General features: G+C 36.0%; 1 protein-coding gene across 2 annotated transcripts in view; it reads left to right on the top strand.

Annotated features, from left to right (window-relative positions):
- dock1 (dedicator of cytokinesis 1) overlaps nt 1-15,192 on the top strand; it is a 200,497-nt gene that overhangs the window by 138,445 nt on the left and 46,860 nt on the right. For both annotated transcript variants that reach the window (XM_055042817.1, XM_055042818.1), the window contains exons 30-31: nt 10,544-10,622; nt 11,906-12,006. In XM_055042817.1, the coding sequence (XP_054898792.1) occupies nt 10,544-10,622; nt 11,906-12,006 (180 nt within the window). The remainder of the gene's footprint in view (nt 1-10,543; nt 10,623-11,905; nt 12,007-15,192) is intronic.

Here is a 15,192-nt window from a genome sequence, read left to right on the forward strand (position 1 = left end):
TGGTAAGTAGTACTTCAAAAGAGCAGAATAAATCTTATGTTTCTTGAACCACACTAATGTTTATTGTTAATCTGTTGCTAAGAGATGAGTGTGTTTTCAGGTAGCAAAGTGCCACAAAGTGGCAATTTGTAAAAAAATATTTGCAACAATTTTACAACTGTACATTTCTTGTGTCAAAGCAGATAAGCAGAATTTCAAAAGAACTTATGTTTTATAAACAGTAATAATATTTAGTAATTTGGTGTAATGAGGTAATCGTTTAAGTTCTGGTAATGGACTGCCACAAAGTATAAATCCGATTTTGAATGTCTGTTTTATAATATATTTACCACCAATGACAGACCAAAAAAAAAATCACCAGCTGCACAATTCTTAAGTAACATAAGACAAGTTGTGTTTTAAAAAGTAGAAGAAATGTTATCTTTTTTTGAAAAATGACAATATTTGTTGTTAATCTGTTGCTAAGAGATGAGCCCATTTTCTGGTAACGAAGTGCCACAAAGTGATTTTTACCTTTTTCCAAAGGTAAAAATCAGACATTAGCACAAAAATTTTTCCTAGCCTTCTCCCTATAATTAGCTTCTTAGCTTTTTTCGTTTTTTTTTTTTTTTTTTTTTTTTTTTTTATAGCTATGACTAGCACAATGAGTGGAGGAAGTGAATGTAAGACGACATGCTAGTGACACCACCGCATTTCACTGGGAGCATTTTGGCTAATTTTAGCTTATATACTAATTTTAACATACTGAATGGAGTAAGTCCATGTTGCTCAACATGCTTGTGACTCTCCACATGCTATTGAGGTCGACGTTGTAGCTTGCCTTGGCATTGATTCTGACTTTTAGCATCAGACTCATGGGTTCCAACAGACAACCGCACTTTGGAACATCCACCCACTTTCCCATTTAAATTTATACAGAAATTTTCTAGTGATACTTAATGTGTTCTCCCACTCTGACTGCATTACACTTTAGCCTGTCATCAACGTCTTAAAGCTATTGAATAACTCAGGTGAATTATTGTTTTATAACATGTCAAAATTCAGAAAATGTCAAAGTTACAGTTGAGTTTTAACGTTATGAAAGTTAAGAGGTCGAAGGAAATGTGTGAAGTAAGAAATGGGAACGAAGAAGCTTTTTAACTCTGATATGCATCCCATCATCCTCTTCCTCTGACTCATTAGCAGATGTTTGATAAAACTGGGTGGCTGCCATTCAAACTTTCCTAAATAACTCATGGAGGATCAAGAGGGCAGATCTGAAACTCAAAAAAACGAACAGGGAGTCAGTTTGAATAAAGTTATTTAGGTTGTAAACCTGTTTGTTAATAACCTAGCATATAAAACATTTAACAACAATGTCCCTTGTTAAATATCTGACTTTTGTCAGATTTGTATAATTGAAATTACTATGTAACTTGTAAGATAGATGTTAATGGTCTCACTTTTTATATAAACACAGCTAAAAAAAACCCACACTTTGGCCCACATTGCATCTACTTTGAAAATGTTGCTACCAAAATGCCTACATCTTTTGTCTGTTAAGATTGAGCTGGTTAAACACATTTTGTTTGCCTAAGTATTGTGTCTTCATTGAGGCAAAAGTGTAAACTGTACAAGTCTGGAATGGTAATGCACTAAACAATGTATGAGTCTGTATGAGCTTTTGTCCCATGGTTAACCCCCTTCCAATGCCTAATTTAATCGGTTCAGCAGATGTACACATCATCTCCTAGTTGTTATTTCTTCTTTTTTCTCTTTGTAAACCAAGTAAAAGTGACATTTATTTTCCCAAATTACATCCAATTACCTCCATTTTGGTTACAATGGCTTGAAGCACTGTAATCGACAGAGCACAGTGACATAATGGTAACAGCGGTCTTAATAAAAGGGTGACACAAAGATACTGGTGCATGTAATCCATCATAACATCATTGACTTAATTGCATAGCATCTAAGCTTAGAGTTTCCATTTGGTCTTTAAAAGTTTAGAAAAGCATAAACTTTTTTAAACCAGAGAAATCCCAAATGAAAAGTTATACTTGAGGAGAGAGCAAATTTTGGTTGGGTAAAAATACATCACCTTTATAAGTGATTATTTAAAGTAAAATATAAATGATAAAATTTTATTGTAAGTACAATGCGTGATTCATTTTATTATAGTTTGATGAGATATGCCTAGCTCAAATTCGCTTACAGCTTCATTAGGTACATGTGCAAATCCATCAGCTCCTCCAAAGAAATGGGAAAAATGTTACTTGGTCTCGGTTTCACTGCCAACATTTAGAAGGTGAGATCAGAAGTGGATGGGAAAGCATGAATGCACAAGCACTTCTGTATAGTCAATGTTGAGGCTATTGGTGGTAACATAATGGCAGGAGACTATTTTCTTGGCACCTAAGTTCAAGCTGATTCTTTAATGGAAATGGCCTACCTGAGCATTGTTACTCTGTATGTCTATACCTGCATTGTAGCCTTTTTATGTACCTGCAATCTGAACATAAATCCTCCGTTGAACCCATTATCTCATTTAGATCACCACTATGTCAAATTGAAGGGTCTCGTTTCATTACTGCGTATTTGGTTTGCTTTTAATTTGGAATTCAAATAAGTATTGATGCTCTCAGCAATCAGCTGTGATTAAAAGGACTACCATGCCATGAAGATTAGCCTTCTGATATTCTGAAATCCTACATAGCAGTCTCATAATTGTGTTAAGGATCCAAGCTGTTTCATTCCATAAAATTTAGTTATAACTTTATAAAATGACTTTGAGAGAAAAGGGATTTCATTTTTTCCTTCTCATCACTCAGATGGGTCTGTGTGCAAAAAGTCTCGTTTTTCCCCCTCTGTTATAACTTGTGTATGCATTATGAAAAGACAAAATGTTAAAGGTTTAACCGAATGGATTTTGTTTTAATCGCTTCATTAATATTGAAACACGTAGCACCATTTCATTAAATGTTTGACATGAACTTTGCCACAAACGCCAAACTCCCGTGCAGAAGGTGAACTCCCTTAGCCCAAAGTGCGAATAGTTCTGCCTAAGCCAGTTTGTTCCCTCATTAGTAAGCCATTCACTTCTTCACACATTTTCCTGAAATTGGAAACGGCTTCTTTTCATTACAACAGCTGATATGTCTGTAATTTTAGGCAGCTAGAATGTAACTTTGAGGAACTCTGCCATTGGCATCAGACAGCAAGCTGCCAAGTTTGAAAGAACTGCAACCTTTTCTCACAATATTTGCAAAACCGACAGACCAACTGGCCTGCAGGTTCAAACTGTAATTAGTCATTTTTTTATCTACTTCCATCACAAGATTTGAATTTCAATATCTCCAAGACTTGTGGTTTAAAAAAACTGGTGGTTCTAGTAGATTTAGTTTGAAAGTAATGCTTTATTAGAGCAGTATCACTTCAGCTTCAAAGCCTGAAGTGATAGTAATGGTGATGTTAATATATACGTTTATAGAGTGGATGGCATTATATTACAAATGTAGCATTAAGATGTGAGATCATGAAATATTTTAACATTTCAATGATATACTAAAGATGAAAGACCAAAGTATCATCAAATGTTTGGATCCTATAATTTTATTATTGTCAAAGACTAATAAATGCAAGCACAATAAAACATGGACTATTTTGTTGAAATGGTAGGGGTTTTCACTTATATATAAAATTAAAGATTCGTTTTTATTTTCATCCAAACACGTGGTTATTTTTTAAATGTTTTCTAAATGCTAAACTAGACTAGAGATGGTACGCGCTTCCTCTGTGTAAATATAAAGGTCTAGCATATGATTGCAGTACATTGACTCACCCCAGTGATATTTCTGAGTCATTAAAGCTCCCTTTGGTATATGTGCAGGAATGTTACTTGGAGTAAATTCTCAAAACGAATCTGAAAAAAATAAAAATTAAAAAATTGCAATTTTAATTGCATTTAAGCTCTCATAACCATGGCCAAAATGTTGTAATATGTTCCCAGATAGGTCAGTCTTAATATTTGATCAGGCGTCTAAAATAAAGTAAATCAAATTGAAATAATTGCTCTGATAATGAAGGTTTTTTGACCTTGCTCTATCTCTCAGCATTGCCAGATATGCCAGCTATTCAGCAATAGTATGCAAATGGGTCACGATGATTATCGGTGATGCTTGCTGAACTCAATTAGCAAGTATGATTGGGTGATAACTTTTTATTAGCATAAGGCTTAGGTGCAGATCATATGACAGCTCAGAGCTTTGTACCAGAACAGAAAGTCAACTTATTTAAATAATCTAAAAAAATGGATGTAAAATCAAATCGTCTGTCCTGTGTACGGATGTAAACTTACACACACCCATCAGACTGTGCTAATGGGTGATTTTGCTGTCACTGACGGTTTGATCAAGCATATTTATCATAATGATGGCCTATGTGTGCTGACTGAAAATGACTAAAGTTGGGTAGGAGGCGCTGCGATGCTTTTGCTCAGCCTAATTAAAAAAGTTAAAGTTATGTTTTTGTCTCTCAAAGCAGAAGTTAATGAAGTCTGGTGTTTTGTTGAGATAATTAGAGATACCTTCGTTTCTTGAAGCAAGAAAAATAAACAAAAACTAACAACTAGGATAACACATTTGGGTCTTCCCCCAAAACCTTTTATTATGTTAGTCACTTTTATTTTAATATCTCCAAGACTTTTGGTTAAAAAAAACTGTAGCTTAAGTTTTTCTGTAAATTGTATTTCTTTGTAATAGACTTGGGCCGGGGTGCGGTTTTTACTCTGAGTAAGTCATGACCAGATTGACAATTTGTAGCATTGGTAGAAGAGGTTTGCTACTGTAGACTAAACAACCCGAAATCTAAGAAAACTTGGACTGTCACAACATCTCACAAAATGAAGGTTGAACTGTAGAAACGGCAGGAGATGAAGTTTTAATTTTCTTAAAATTTTATCTTTTGGAAACCATTTTGTACCTTAAACATCTTTACTGTATCTGGTACTTCAGAGAAATAGTTGATTTCTCATCCTTTTTCCCTTTTTGTCTTAGCAGTTGACTTTATCTCAGTAGTATGAAGACTAGTTTAATGTACCTCAGAACAAAATATAATCTACACTTAATGTTCGAGCAACAATGATATTGTTGCTAGTTGCACACGGACAGTCCCCTTATGTTGTCAGACTTTCTGCATTATTTTATAAATTATTCCTTCTAACCTGAATATATTCTAAGCTTTTATTAGGATTACATTTCCGTAGGGACTACAACTTTAAAATTTCCACACTCTTAGACCCACATTAAGAATTATATATTGTAAGGTTTAAGGAGAAGGACCTAAATTCCTTTAATCTTGTTTGAAATTGCCCTACAGTAATGTCTGTGCAAAGTTTAGCACAAGGGAGAGTGTATTCTATTTTCATCTACCTCAGTTAGTTTTTCACTGTAATTAGTGGCAGGATGTGCTCACAGAGGAGCTGTTCTGTCCGCTAAAGCCCATGATACGTCTGCAAACAGGGACTGACTGACTGCTGGTTTCAAATGGGCTTTTACTTGACATATTTTACATTAACATTTGCAAGGAACACTAAGCTTATTTGTGGGAAAACATCCACTATTTGCATATGGACGGTAAAGATCAGTTGTGTAGAAAAGAACAGGAAATTTCATCATGCTGCATTGGAGATGAAATTGTGAGGGTTTGTTCCTCATTAAGAGAGGAGATCAGAAGAAAAAAATATGTTGATTACAGTAGACTTTCGCATGTTGAGTCATATTTTGCCAGAAGCTGTGAGGAGCATTGATATAGCTGTTATCCTGACTGTGTGACCCAGAAGTTAAATCTGCATGCAGCATTATTAGCACCTCAAGAAATTACAACTACTGATGATTACAATTGATCACTAATAGTAAGACCATGCATAATTAATGTATTTTCAGTACAAGTGTTTCAGTAATGCAAACTTATGGTTCTAGTAATAATTTTTAAAATTAATTAATACATTCTACGTACATAAGAACTTTGGGGAGATCCTTCCACTGGTCCTTCCTTTAATCCACTCTTTCATGTTGGAATTGTTGCTACTTAATAGATCAGAGTTGTATAAAAGATGGCAGTTCCATGGCTTGTTGTGTCTCTGTCCTTTCAACACCACAGCGGCTTCTGTCCACAAACGTGACGTTCAAGGTGGGCTGCACCTGGGGGTGGTGGAATTCCCCTGGTTCTCCCACTCTTATTATTCTTCCCTAAGAAAAAAAAAACATAACAAAACCTTTTTTCAGCAAGTTTCCAATGATATCATTGCAATGCTTCAAGGACAACTACAGTGCTCCAACTATAACTCAATAAAAGGTTTTAAAAGTTGGTACAGCTTATAGAAAAAAGCAAAATCTTATCTAAAATACATCTCTCTGACCTTGAGTAATCAGAGGGGCTTTTCTTTTTTTTTCCTTTTTTTTCGCATTTATTATATGCGAAACCTAAAAACTTTAATGGAACCGTCACAGTCTCTCTAGGTTTATGATCTATGGACAGAGATAACCAAAGTGGAGAGCTCTTTGAGAATGCACTGCATCAGTCACAGTATGTAAATGATGAACACAGGCATCTGCTGTGAAGTGAAGCCAATACAGCAGTGCCTTAAGGTGCAAAATTACTGATGGGTTCTATGTGTGAGAGCTTTTAGTGCATCTCTGGCTTCAATATACCCACTGGAAAAAGTACCAACTTCTCACAACATGCAAAGACAACAGATGTATTCCAAAAGTCAGTCTGTTTTTCTTTTGTTTAGTTTTTTGCTTTATTCAGTATGTTTGTTGTATTGATAAGTTGTCCTTAATGAATAACCTTGTAGTGTTATTGGATGACTTCAATTGTATAATTATATGAAATTAGAATATGACGGAACATACACCTGAAAATGAGAAACAATTTGTTTGTCTTGCTGTATTTATGATTACTTAAAACAGTCAGAGGGACTGTAGACTCATAAATAAGAAGAGCATATGTTTTCTATATAAAGTACATTTATTTTCAAAAGTTGTTGTGTGGAAATACCAACTTAACTACACTGTGCCCTTACTAGGTACTGAAGTACTTGTAGTTGATCTGAAAAAAAAAAAAAAAAACAGCTATTGGGACATTCCTAGAAATCAGCAACAAAATTTCTGATCTGTACATTTATAGAAAACAGATCTATCTGCATGCTATTTATTACAAATGACTAATATGTTATCCATATTTAGAATGCAGCTTCAGGTTCCCATGATTACAGAAAGTTTATTGCTTTTTCTGTCTTTTAGGCAAAGTAAATGTGAGCCTTACAATTCTGTCTAATATCTGGCAATATATGATATTCCTCTTTGCATTTCATTGTTGAAGAAGTCGATCAATAATGGAGTTTTTTGTATTCGGTCTCTACTTAAATCATCAAATAAACACGAGAGGCTTATATAAAAAAAAAAAAATAGTGTTCACATATGGAGCACCAGTTCTTTCTTAGCTCATAGGTGCAAAGGAAGGAAATACATTTAAGCATTAGTCCAGCATTGGACCTATAAACTATATTGGCATGTTCACAGCTGCAGAAAATTGAGTAAGGTCTGCTGAGGGGGAGCCTGTGCGGGAGCAGACAGGATAGTGGTAATAGGCTGTCTGAGCGCTTGGAAGATGCAGAGAGCTGGAGGAATGGAGTTCTAATGGAATATCCAAAGGTGTTCAATGACAGTTAACCTTTCCGACTAATGATTGGGGTCACAGGAAATGTGTATCGCACCCTTAGATAGCGTTTAGTCAGCAATGGAGATATATATGAGTGATGAATATTGTATGACCTAAAAATACCGGCGCTTCCACAGCTCTACTGTCAAACCAGTTCTTTTATTCCTGTTCAAGGTTGGTTATTCCAGGCAATGGGAACCCCCCAACCCAGTATCCACAGCATTAAACATTAGACCTTCCATTAAGCTCAAAGAGCCCTAATCCCATGCAATTGAAGGAGAGTGTAGGAGATTTAGAGATAATACACACAAAACAGCTGATTCCCATCATTATGTGATCCTGTTTTTAATGAGTTTAGCGTGGATGAGGAGGGCAAGGCTCTCTTGAAGCTACCGCTGCAGCAGATGTCCGCTCACCTGCCAGTGTTGGTTACACAAGTATTGCATCTTAATGCCGCTTTATTGCCTGCTTATGAAACCCTGATGCAATCCACCCAAGGGGCATCACAACTGTCCTTCTTTCCCCTTTGTGATTTTCAGCACATCCTGAGGCATCATTATTTGTTCAATTAGACAATCAGATTTTGCATTTATGTATAGTGGATTGCAAACCCATCCCCATGTGTCACACTGAAATGGATTTTAGTTGGATTTCGTTTAACCAACACAAATGACAGTGTAAGTGTGAAGTGGAACGAAAAAGATATCTTATTTTACAAATGGAAAATCTGAAAAGTGTAGAATTAATATAGTCAGCCACTCTGTCAATATTTTGTTGGAACATCTTATGCTGTGAGATAACTTACAGCACCTTAGACAATAAATCTTTAAGTATTTGCTAAATATGCTGTGCTTTTTCTACTGAACATATTTGAAAGTACAGTTTTAAGTGTGATTCTTCAAGATTGGCACACACATTATTGCACAACAATTTCTTCCAAGAAATAAAGCTAAATTAAGCAGAGGCAAAGGATCTCTCTGAGTGGCATTAATAATTTGCCTCTAAAAGCTTCATGCCACTTAAGTTATTAACATTTAATTCAGCAGCGTCAGAGTGGATTAACCTATCAGCCAATGTATCGCAGGGGATGTACGGAGTACATCTCATTTCTAGTGTTTTTGCTATCGGTTCACAGAAACGCTGACCTACTGTGAAGATTTGATTTGTTTTATGCCTACAATGGCAAATGTACAAAAGTAGATTGTGCGTTTTCTTGTTGTTGTTTTTTTTTCTTTTTTTTTTTGTTGATTTATGACCACTGAATTTTTAGTCCCTCCAATTAAACCACATTTTTCAAAAAAAGTTGCAAACTCACTAAAATGCAGCCCTTGCAGTTTTTCTCTATGAATGTTCTTTAAATAGTGGCTTTGCACTTGGGCATTGATGGACAGCATATCTATTGAAGACAAAAGTAGTAAGAGGACCGTCTTTAAAGTTTACATGGCGAATCATCCTCTGAGGTTGAGAAGGAACTCTGATAAAATATTGTTGAAATATTTGAATACTATACAAACTAGCACCTTACACAAGGATTTTAAAAGTGCTCTGCATGAAGTTCAGTCCGCCTTTTCGACAGACTTACTTAATTACTGTGATGAGGGTGACTTGTGATGTTCCAGACACCTAAGGTCTTCTTGGTGGTCTGGCTGTTAAATCCCAACTCAAGCTTTCTTTGACAAGAAAACAGTCTGTTCTCTATTTGTAGACACGTCAACATTGCTAATATATAAATAGAAGTATATATCAGGCTTACCACTCAAAAAATTCACTTTGAAAAAAAGTGCACATTCTGGTTGCTTTATGTTTTCATGATATTTAGGTTTTTAGGCCACCAAAATATAATATTTAAACCTTTAGCTTTCTTTGTATCGACACATTGACAAGTAGATTATTATAAGTGTTTTATTGATTGACTTAACCCAGATATATGTTAAACATATTTATATAATACTTTTCAGAACAAGTAAAAGTTAATTTTGAAAAAGCTTAATGCATAGCCCAACTTTGTAGCACACTGCATTTGAAACCGTCATCCCCACATTTTAAAACCTTTTTCATTCAGCGTAGTTGCACCCAAAAAATGTAAACCTAAACATTACAAAGGAATCCATAAATCAACCCTTTGCAGAAGTGCTGCCAGCTTCTCTGGCCACAAGCCCATCACACATGGACAGAAAGACAGATGAGGTTTGTTGTTTGGCTGTGTCTTTTGTTTGTAGTGAATTTTACAGCTTTTTTTGTGTATTCATGTCATGAATTAATTTTACAAAAATGTGTTAACCTCCTTTTATAAAACCTTTTTCTCACTGGGAACAAAAAATCCCCTTGAAAAGTGTTAATATAATAAAAATAACTTGCTATGCAGTTTCTAATTGAGTTTAACAAAGATTGGTAAGGTAAAGTTGGGAATGTTGCTCTTTGCTTTACATCAGACATTTATTAACGTAACCTTAAAACTTTCAGAAAAATAAGAGAAATAAGCTCATATGCATAACTGCATCCATCATAAGACTTTGTTTTTATTTTTTGTTTCTTACTATGGGGTCTTTGCTGGTACACCTCAGTTGAATATATTCATTCTGCAGCAGTGGCATCTACTTACGGTGTATCAGACATCAGATATACAGAAAGGAGCTACTTTACCATAATTTATTTAAACTTTAGAGATTTTCCTCATTAAAAGACACTTTGAATGATATATCATCAAGCCTTGTTACTGCCACTATAACTACACATGATTTATATGCGCCGCTGTCTGTTTCCTCATATTGTCCAAGGCTGATGGAAAGGAAGCATTCTGCATTTGTTTCTTATAAACAACACTCCTCTCTTGTTTTTCCAGGGTCTTCCTTCGGGCTATTAGCCAGTACGCAGATGTGTTGAGCAAAAAATTTCTGGATCAAGCCAACTTTGAGCTACAGGTAAGCATTGCACTGATTTTCATAATCCCTTCCTCAGTTACTTTGCATCAGCTCCACAAAACTTTTTTTTGTCATGTCAACTCTCGATGTGACATTTGAAGCGCTATGAAAATTGCAGAGAGAGTGAGTGATGGGAAACATCAATTACATTGTAATAGCCTGCAATTTTTATGTCCTGAATATTTTACCTGCTCCCTTTTGAAAAAAGCAACAGCTTTTCTCATTTTTTCATTTCAATATCTGACACATGAAAGAATATTGTCGATAGCTGAACCCCTCAGAGATTTCAAAGCCTTTATGGACTGATTAATGTAGGTTTGTTTTAGTGTGACTCACAGCACTTAAAGCTGTCTTTGTGGTTTAAAGAAAAATGTTCGATCTCAGTTTATCAGGACAGAAACAAGTGTTTTCCTCCAGGGATCCTATCCAGTCTGGAAAAGTGTGTAATTTAAAGTTCTTTCTAGATCTGGAAAACTATGGAGAAAGAAAAAAGTTTTGGAATTTCAGACTTTATTGCTCATCCATCTTATCCATCCATCTGTCCATAATTTTCAGGCTTTAGATGACTGATGTAAGAACCCTCTTAAATCTTACATACCCTAACTACTCTTGTAGTTAGGACTCAGGTCTTTTGGATCTTGTTGGGTTTCCATCTGTAGAACCAAAACCTCAAAAATGGATAAGAAGCATTAAAGTTTCTAGGTTTGCACCTTAAATCTGGAACTTCCAATAAAATTGCAAAACAGCTGAAACTCAGAGTTCCTTTCAATCCAGAATTTGTCTTTGTGGAACATCGATCGACATATTTGATGTGTATTTGCGTGATGAATTTGAAAATGACATTTGACTAAATTTAATGTCAATTGCTTGCTTCATAATTTGTGACTGAAGGATGTTTTAATGATGTAAAGCACCTTGAACTGCCTTGTTCCTGAAATGTATATAAACTTATATTCACAATAAAATTCTTTATAAGGAGCCTTCATTTCAAACATTTTACTTTCAAAGAAGAGTCACACACAGACTAAAGCTGCAGACTTCCCTGATGGAGAACATCCTGTGGGTGACATTGACCTAAATCAACAACCTCTGCATCTACTGGGACAGCTTCCCAGCAACAAACTGTAACCTTCTCTTCTGCAGCTTTTGATTAAATGAAACTATAAAGCTCTCCTGCCCACACTGTCTAACACTGAATAGCATTGTTGTAAAACTGGCTTTGAGCTGTGAGTGAATCGGTCTCTTATTCCCTATCCACCTCTCTCTGCCTTTATCTGGGTTAGCTGTGGAACAACTACTTCCACTTGGCCGTGGCCTTTCTCACTCAGGAGTCGCTGCAGCTGGAAAACTTCTCGAGCGACAAAAGAAGCAAGATCTTCCATAAGTAAGTATGACCTCACCCTTAAATCCTCGGGACATCCTCGTTTTACCTACTAAAGCTTAGATTTCCTCTCCAGGACAAGTCCATCACAGCCTGCAGGGATATCAAAAATTCTGCAGCTTCTTGTATGAAACTGCTGTGGTTGCTTTTCCTGTTCTGATCATAGCACAACAGACTCATTGCTGCTTTAATGTCTATTTTGAGAACATTCTGTACCTAAATGTCTCTGATGCAGAAATGTTCTGTACCATTGAGAGAAGGTTCAAGATGTTAAAACATAATTACTAATGTGAATATTTTTTTACAATAATTGAAGTTAGGACATTTCTCATCTCTTCACACTTCTCCGTTCTTTGTTTCTGCAGCGGGCATATTTATCTGTATTAGTATTTTTCTGACAGTCTGATAATGCATTCAGACGGACAAATGCTTTCTGGGAAGATGTTGAGCATATTGGCACTAATCTTCATTTGGAAGAGTTTTTGTCAGTGAATCATAGATCACAATGGCTGGTGCCTGACAGTGATGCTGCTTTGTTGGTCAGCATTTTATCACTTGCACTAATAAACTTACACTAGAAAATAGAAATTACCCCCTCTGGCTAGATATTGACCATGCATTCCAGGGCAAATGTATTCACCCGCTTTTAACTTTCACAATTTATCACCTTACTCCCACAAACATTCTTGTATTTTATTGAGATTTTATGTGATGCACCAACAAAAAAGGAACAAATAAATGGAAAGTGGGAGGAATTTTTTTTTTCAGCCGTTTCAGCTGCTCTGTGTATTGGATGACGAATGCAAAGCACAAAGTGATTTGACGTGGATTTGCTTTAGTTGAATCTATTTATTTCTGTCTTTGAAAACCATCATAGATTAGATTTTGCAGACCTGCAAAATCATGATGTCAAGATATGAAATTATGGCAATATGATATGTGATTTGCTCAGAATTTTATCCATATGGACAAAATCTAACTTTTTATCTGTAGTAGATTTAGTCCAATCATCAAAATCATAATGATTTTTGTTTTTTTATTACCTGTGAGCTGCAGTCATCAAAATTTATAAAAAGCCTGACATTACTGTATATAATTCATTTGTAATTTATTACTGTATGTAATTCATACAGTAATAAATTACAAAATTAATGTGTGGAATTCATTACATACTTCATTGTAGGTAATAAATTCCAATTTATTTAGATCAACAACATAGAAATGTTTTCCATAAAAGAATATTAAAAGTTCATAAAAGTCTGACATTTTGACAGGAACTCATAAACATTTGAAAGCCAATGTACATGTAAGCGCTGATGCTTTCACTGAGATTTTTTTTTTTGGGGGGGAGGGATACAACTGAGCAAATGAGCATGTGGCCGTGTCATTGTTATGATTTGCTCGAATGACTGATGAGGAGAGGGACCATCACATTGTCAGGTTTAGTGAATGTCTCACTCATCTGTGCTTGAGGCTTTGATCTCATCCGAGTTGTCTTTACCAGCGCCTGCTTGTCAGTTACACATTTTTTTGTTGTTTTTTTTTTGTCTATTTCTCTGACTGTGCCTGCCACTATGTATTTTGTTCTCCATCTCTTCTCTTCCCATCACTTCATACCGTCACATTCAATCTCCTTTCTTGCCTCTCAATCATGATCTTTACTTCATGACCCAGTTGCATTACTCCACACAGCCTGCTGGGACCTGCTCTGTGTCCACCCTCTGCAGACGAGGTATTGTTATTTAACCTCAGCGAGAGATTTCCGCACGTCGCTGACAGACGCGTGTTGTAGGTCCTGACAGCCGACAGTCACAGCTGTCTCCGGGTCTGCAAGAGTGTGACAGAAAAGCGTGCTGCATCTGTTTCGGCATAGATGAGAAAACTGTGCCTCGTGCACAGGCATCCCCATGTCTTAATGTGGGAAACAAGCCTTCTTCCTGCCAGTCACACACACACAAGCATGCTGTGAGAATTTTTTTTCACACATACACAATGAGATGCAAAAATACTGAAGGATGGTTATATGTAATGCATGCAGCCACAGAATCATTTAGAGGCCAGAATTCATTAATACTGTATTTTATAATTCTGTCGATACTCTCCCCTCAATCAGTAGCTGGGCACTGCAACACTTCTCCCTTTGACTGCAGAATGCTGTGAAGAGCTCTAACTCAATGAGGCTATAAAGAGGTGATGCAGCTTCTTTTTTAAGACATTTTTCAGTGCACTGATCACTTGCGTCAAAAGCCATTACTTTCTTATGGTATTGGCACACCAGTCATTAGGGTTTTAAAATGCCGCTACATCCTCTGGATCCTCTGAAGTAGCACATTATGTGGGAGGGCGGGAGGCTTGAAATTGATATTTGTTGTGGGTCAGCAGACGCTGGACTTGTTCCTCTGTAGAACTGCAACAAGGTATCACAACATCAGTGTGCTTTGTGGAGGACGAGATAAAGAGGTCACCGTGTCTAAGAGGCAACCAGTGTGATTCAGTCATCTTCAGTAATCTGAGCATAGGAGGACATTGCAAGGGCATCTGGTGGAGAAGTATGGTCTAATTTAACTTCAGCCAATATTTGCAGCTGTCTGGATTAAACTAATTAATCTGACTTGAATAACAATAGAACATTGTAATCTATTTGATATATTTGTAGCTTTGGAATTTTGTTGCGAGGCAGTACAGAAGATAAAGCATTTATTTATTTTTTGTTTTCATTAGAAATGCTTTTGTACTCTCACACTCCTGAGAAACTTAAGAACATGTAATTGTTAGACCTCAGCAAGCTAAAATATAAAGAAGTTTTGCAGCTTCCCTTGGTGATCTGTAATTTCACAATGTGTTTTTGTATCTCAATCACTGAGAGAACATAAGCTGCAGACGCAGCACAGCTGTTCGGATAGATTTATGCAGCTTATTCTCTTGCACATCTCCATCAAACTGCTGAGCCACACAGCGACATTGGAAACAAATATTGAGTTCAGTATAGTTATTCCCAGTGGTGCACCACCAATAAGAATATATTTAATTACTTTATCAAGATGCTGTGGTTCCTGAGTAAGTGTTCTTCAATAGCTTAGTTAAACTAAAAGACATGATGCAAAAGTTCCACCTTGGGGCTGTTGCTTTTATTCTCCTCATTTTTAAAGTTGTGTCAAGCTGGAGTTTAGCTCTTTAGAAACCATATTA

This window comes from Poeciliopsis prolifica, unplaced genomic scaffold (genome assembly GCF_027474105.1).
Source record: "Poeciliopsis prolifica strain line A6 unplaced genomic scaffold, Auburn_PproV2 SCAFFOLD018, whole genome shotgun sequence".
Taxonomy (NCBI): Eukaryota; Metazoa; Chordata; class Actinopteri; order Cyprinodontiformes; family Poeciliidae; genus Poeciliopsis; species Poeciliopsis prolifica.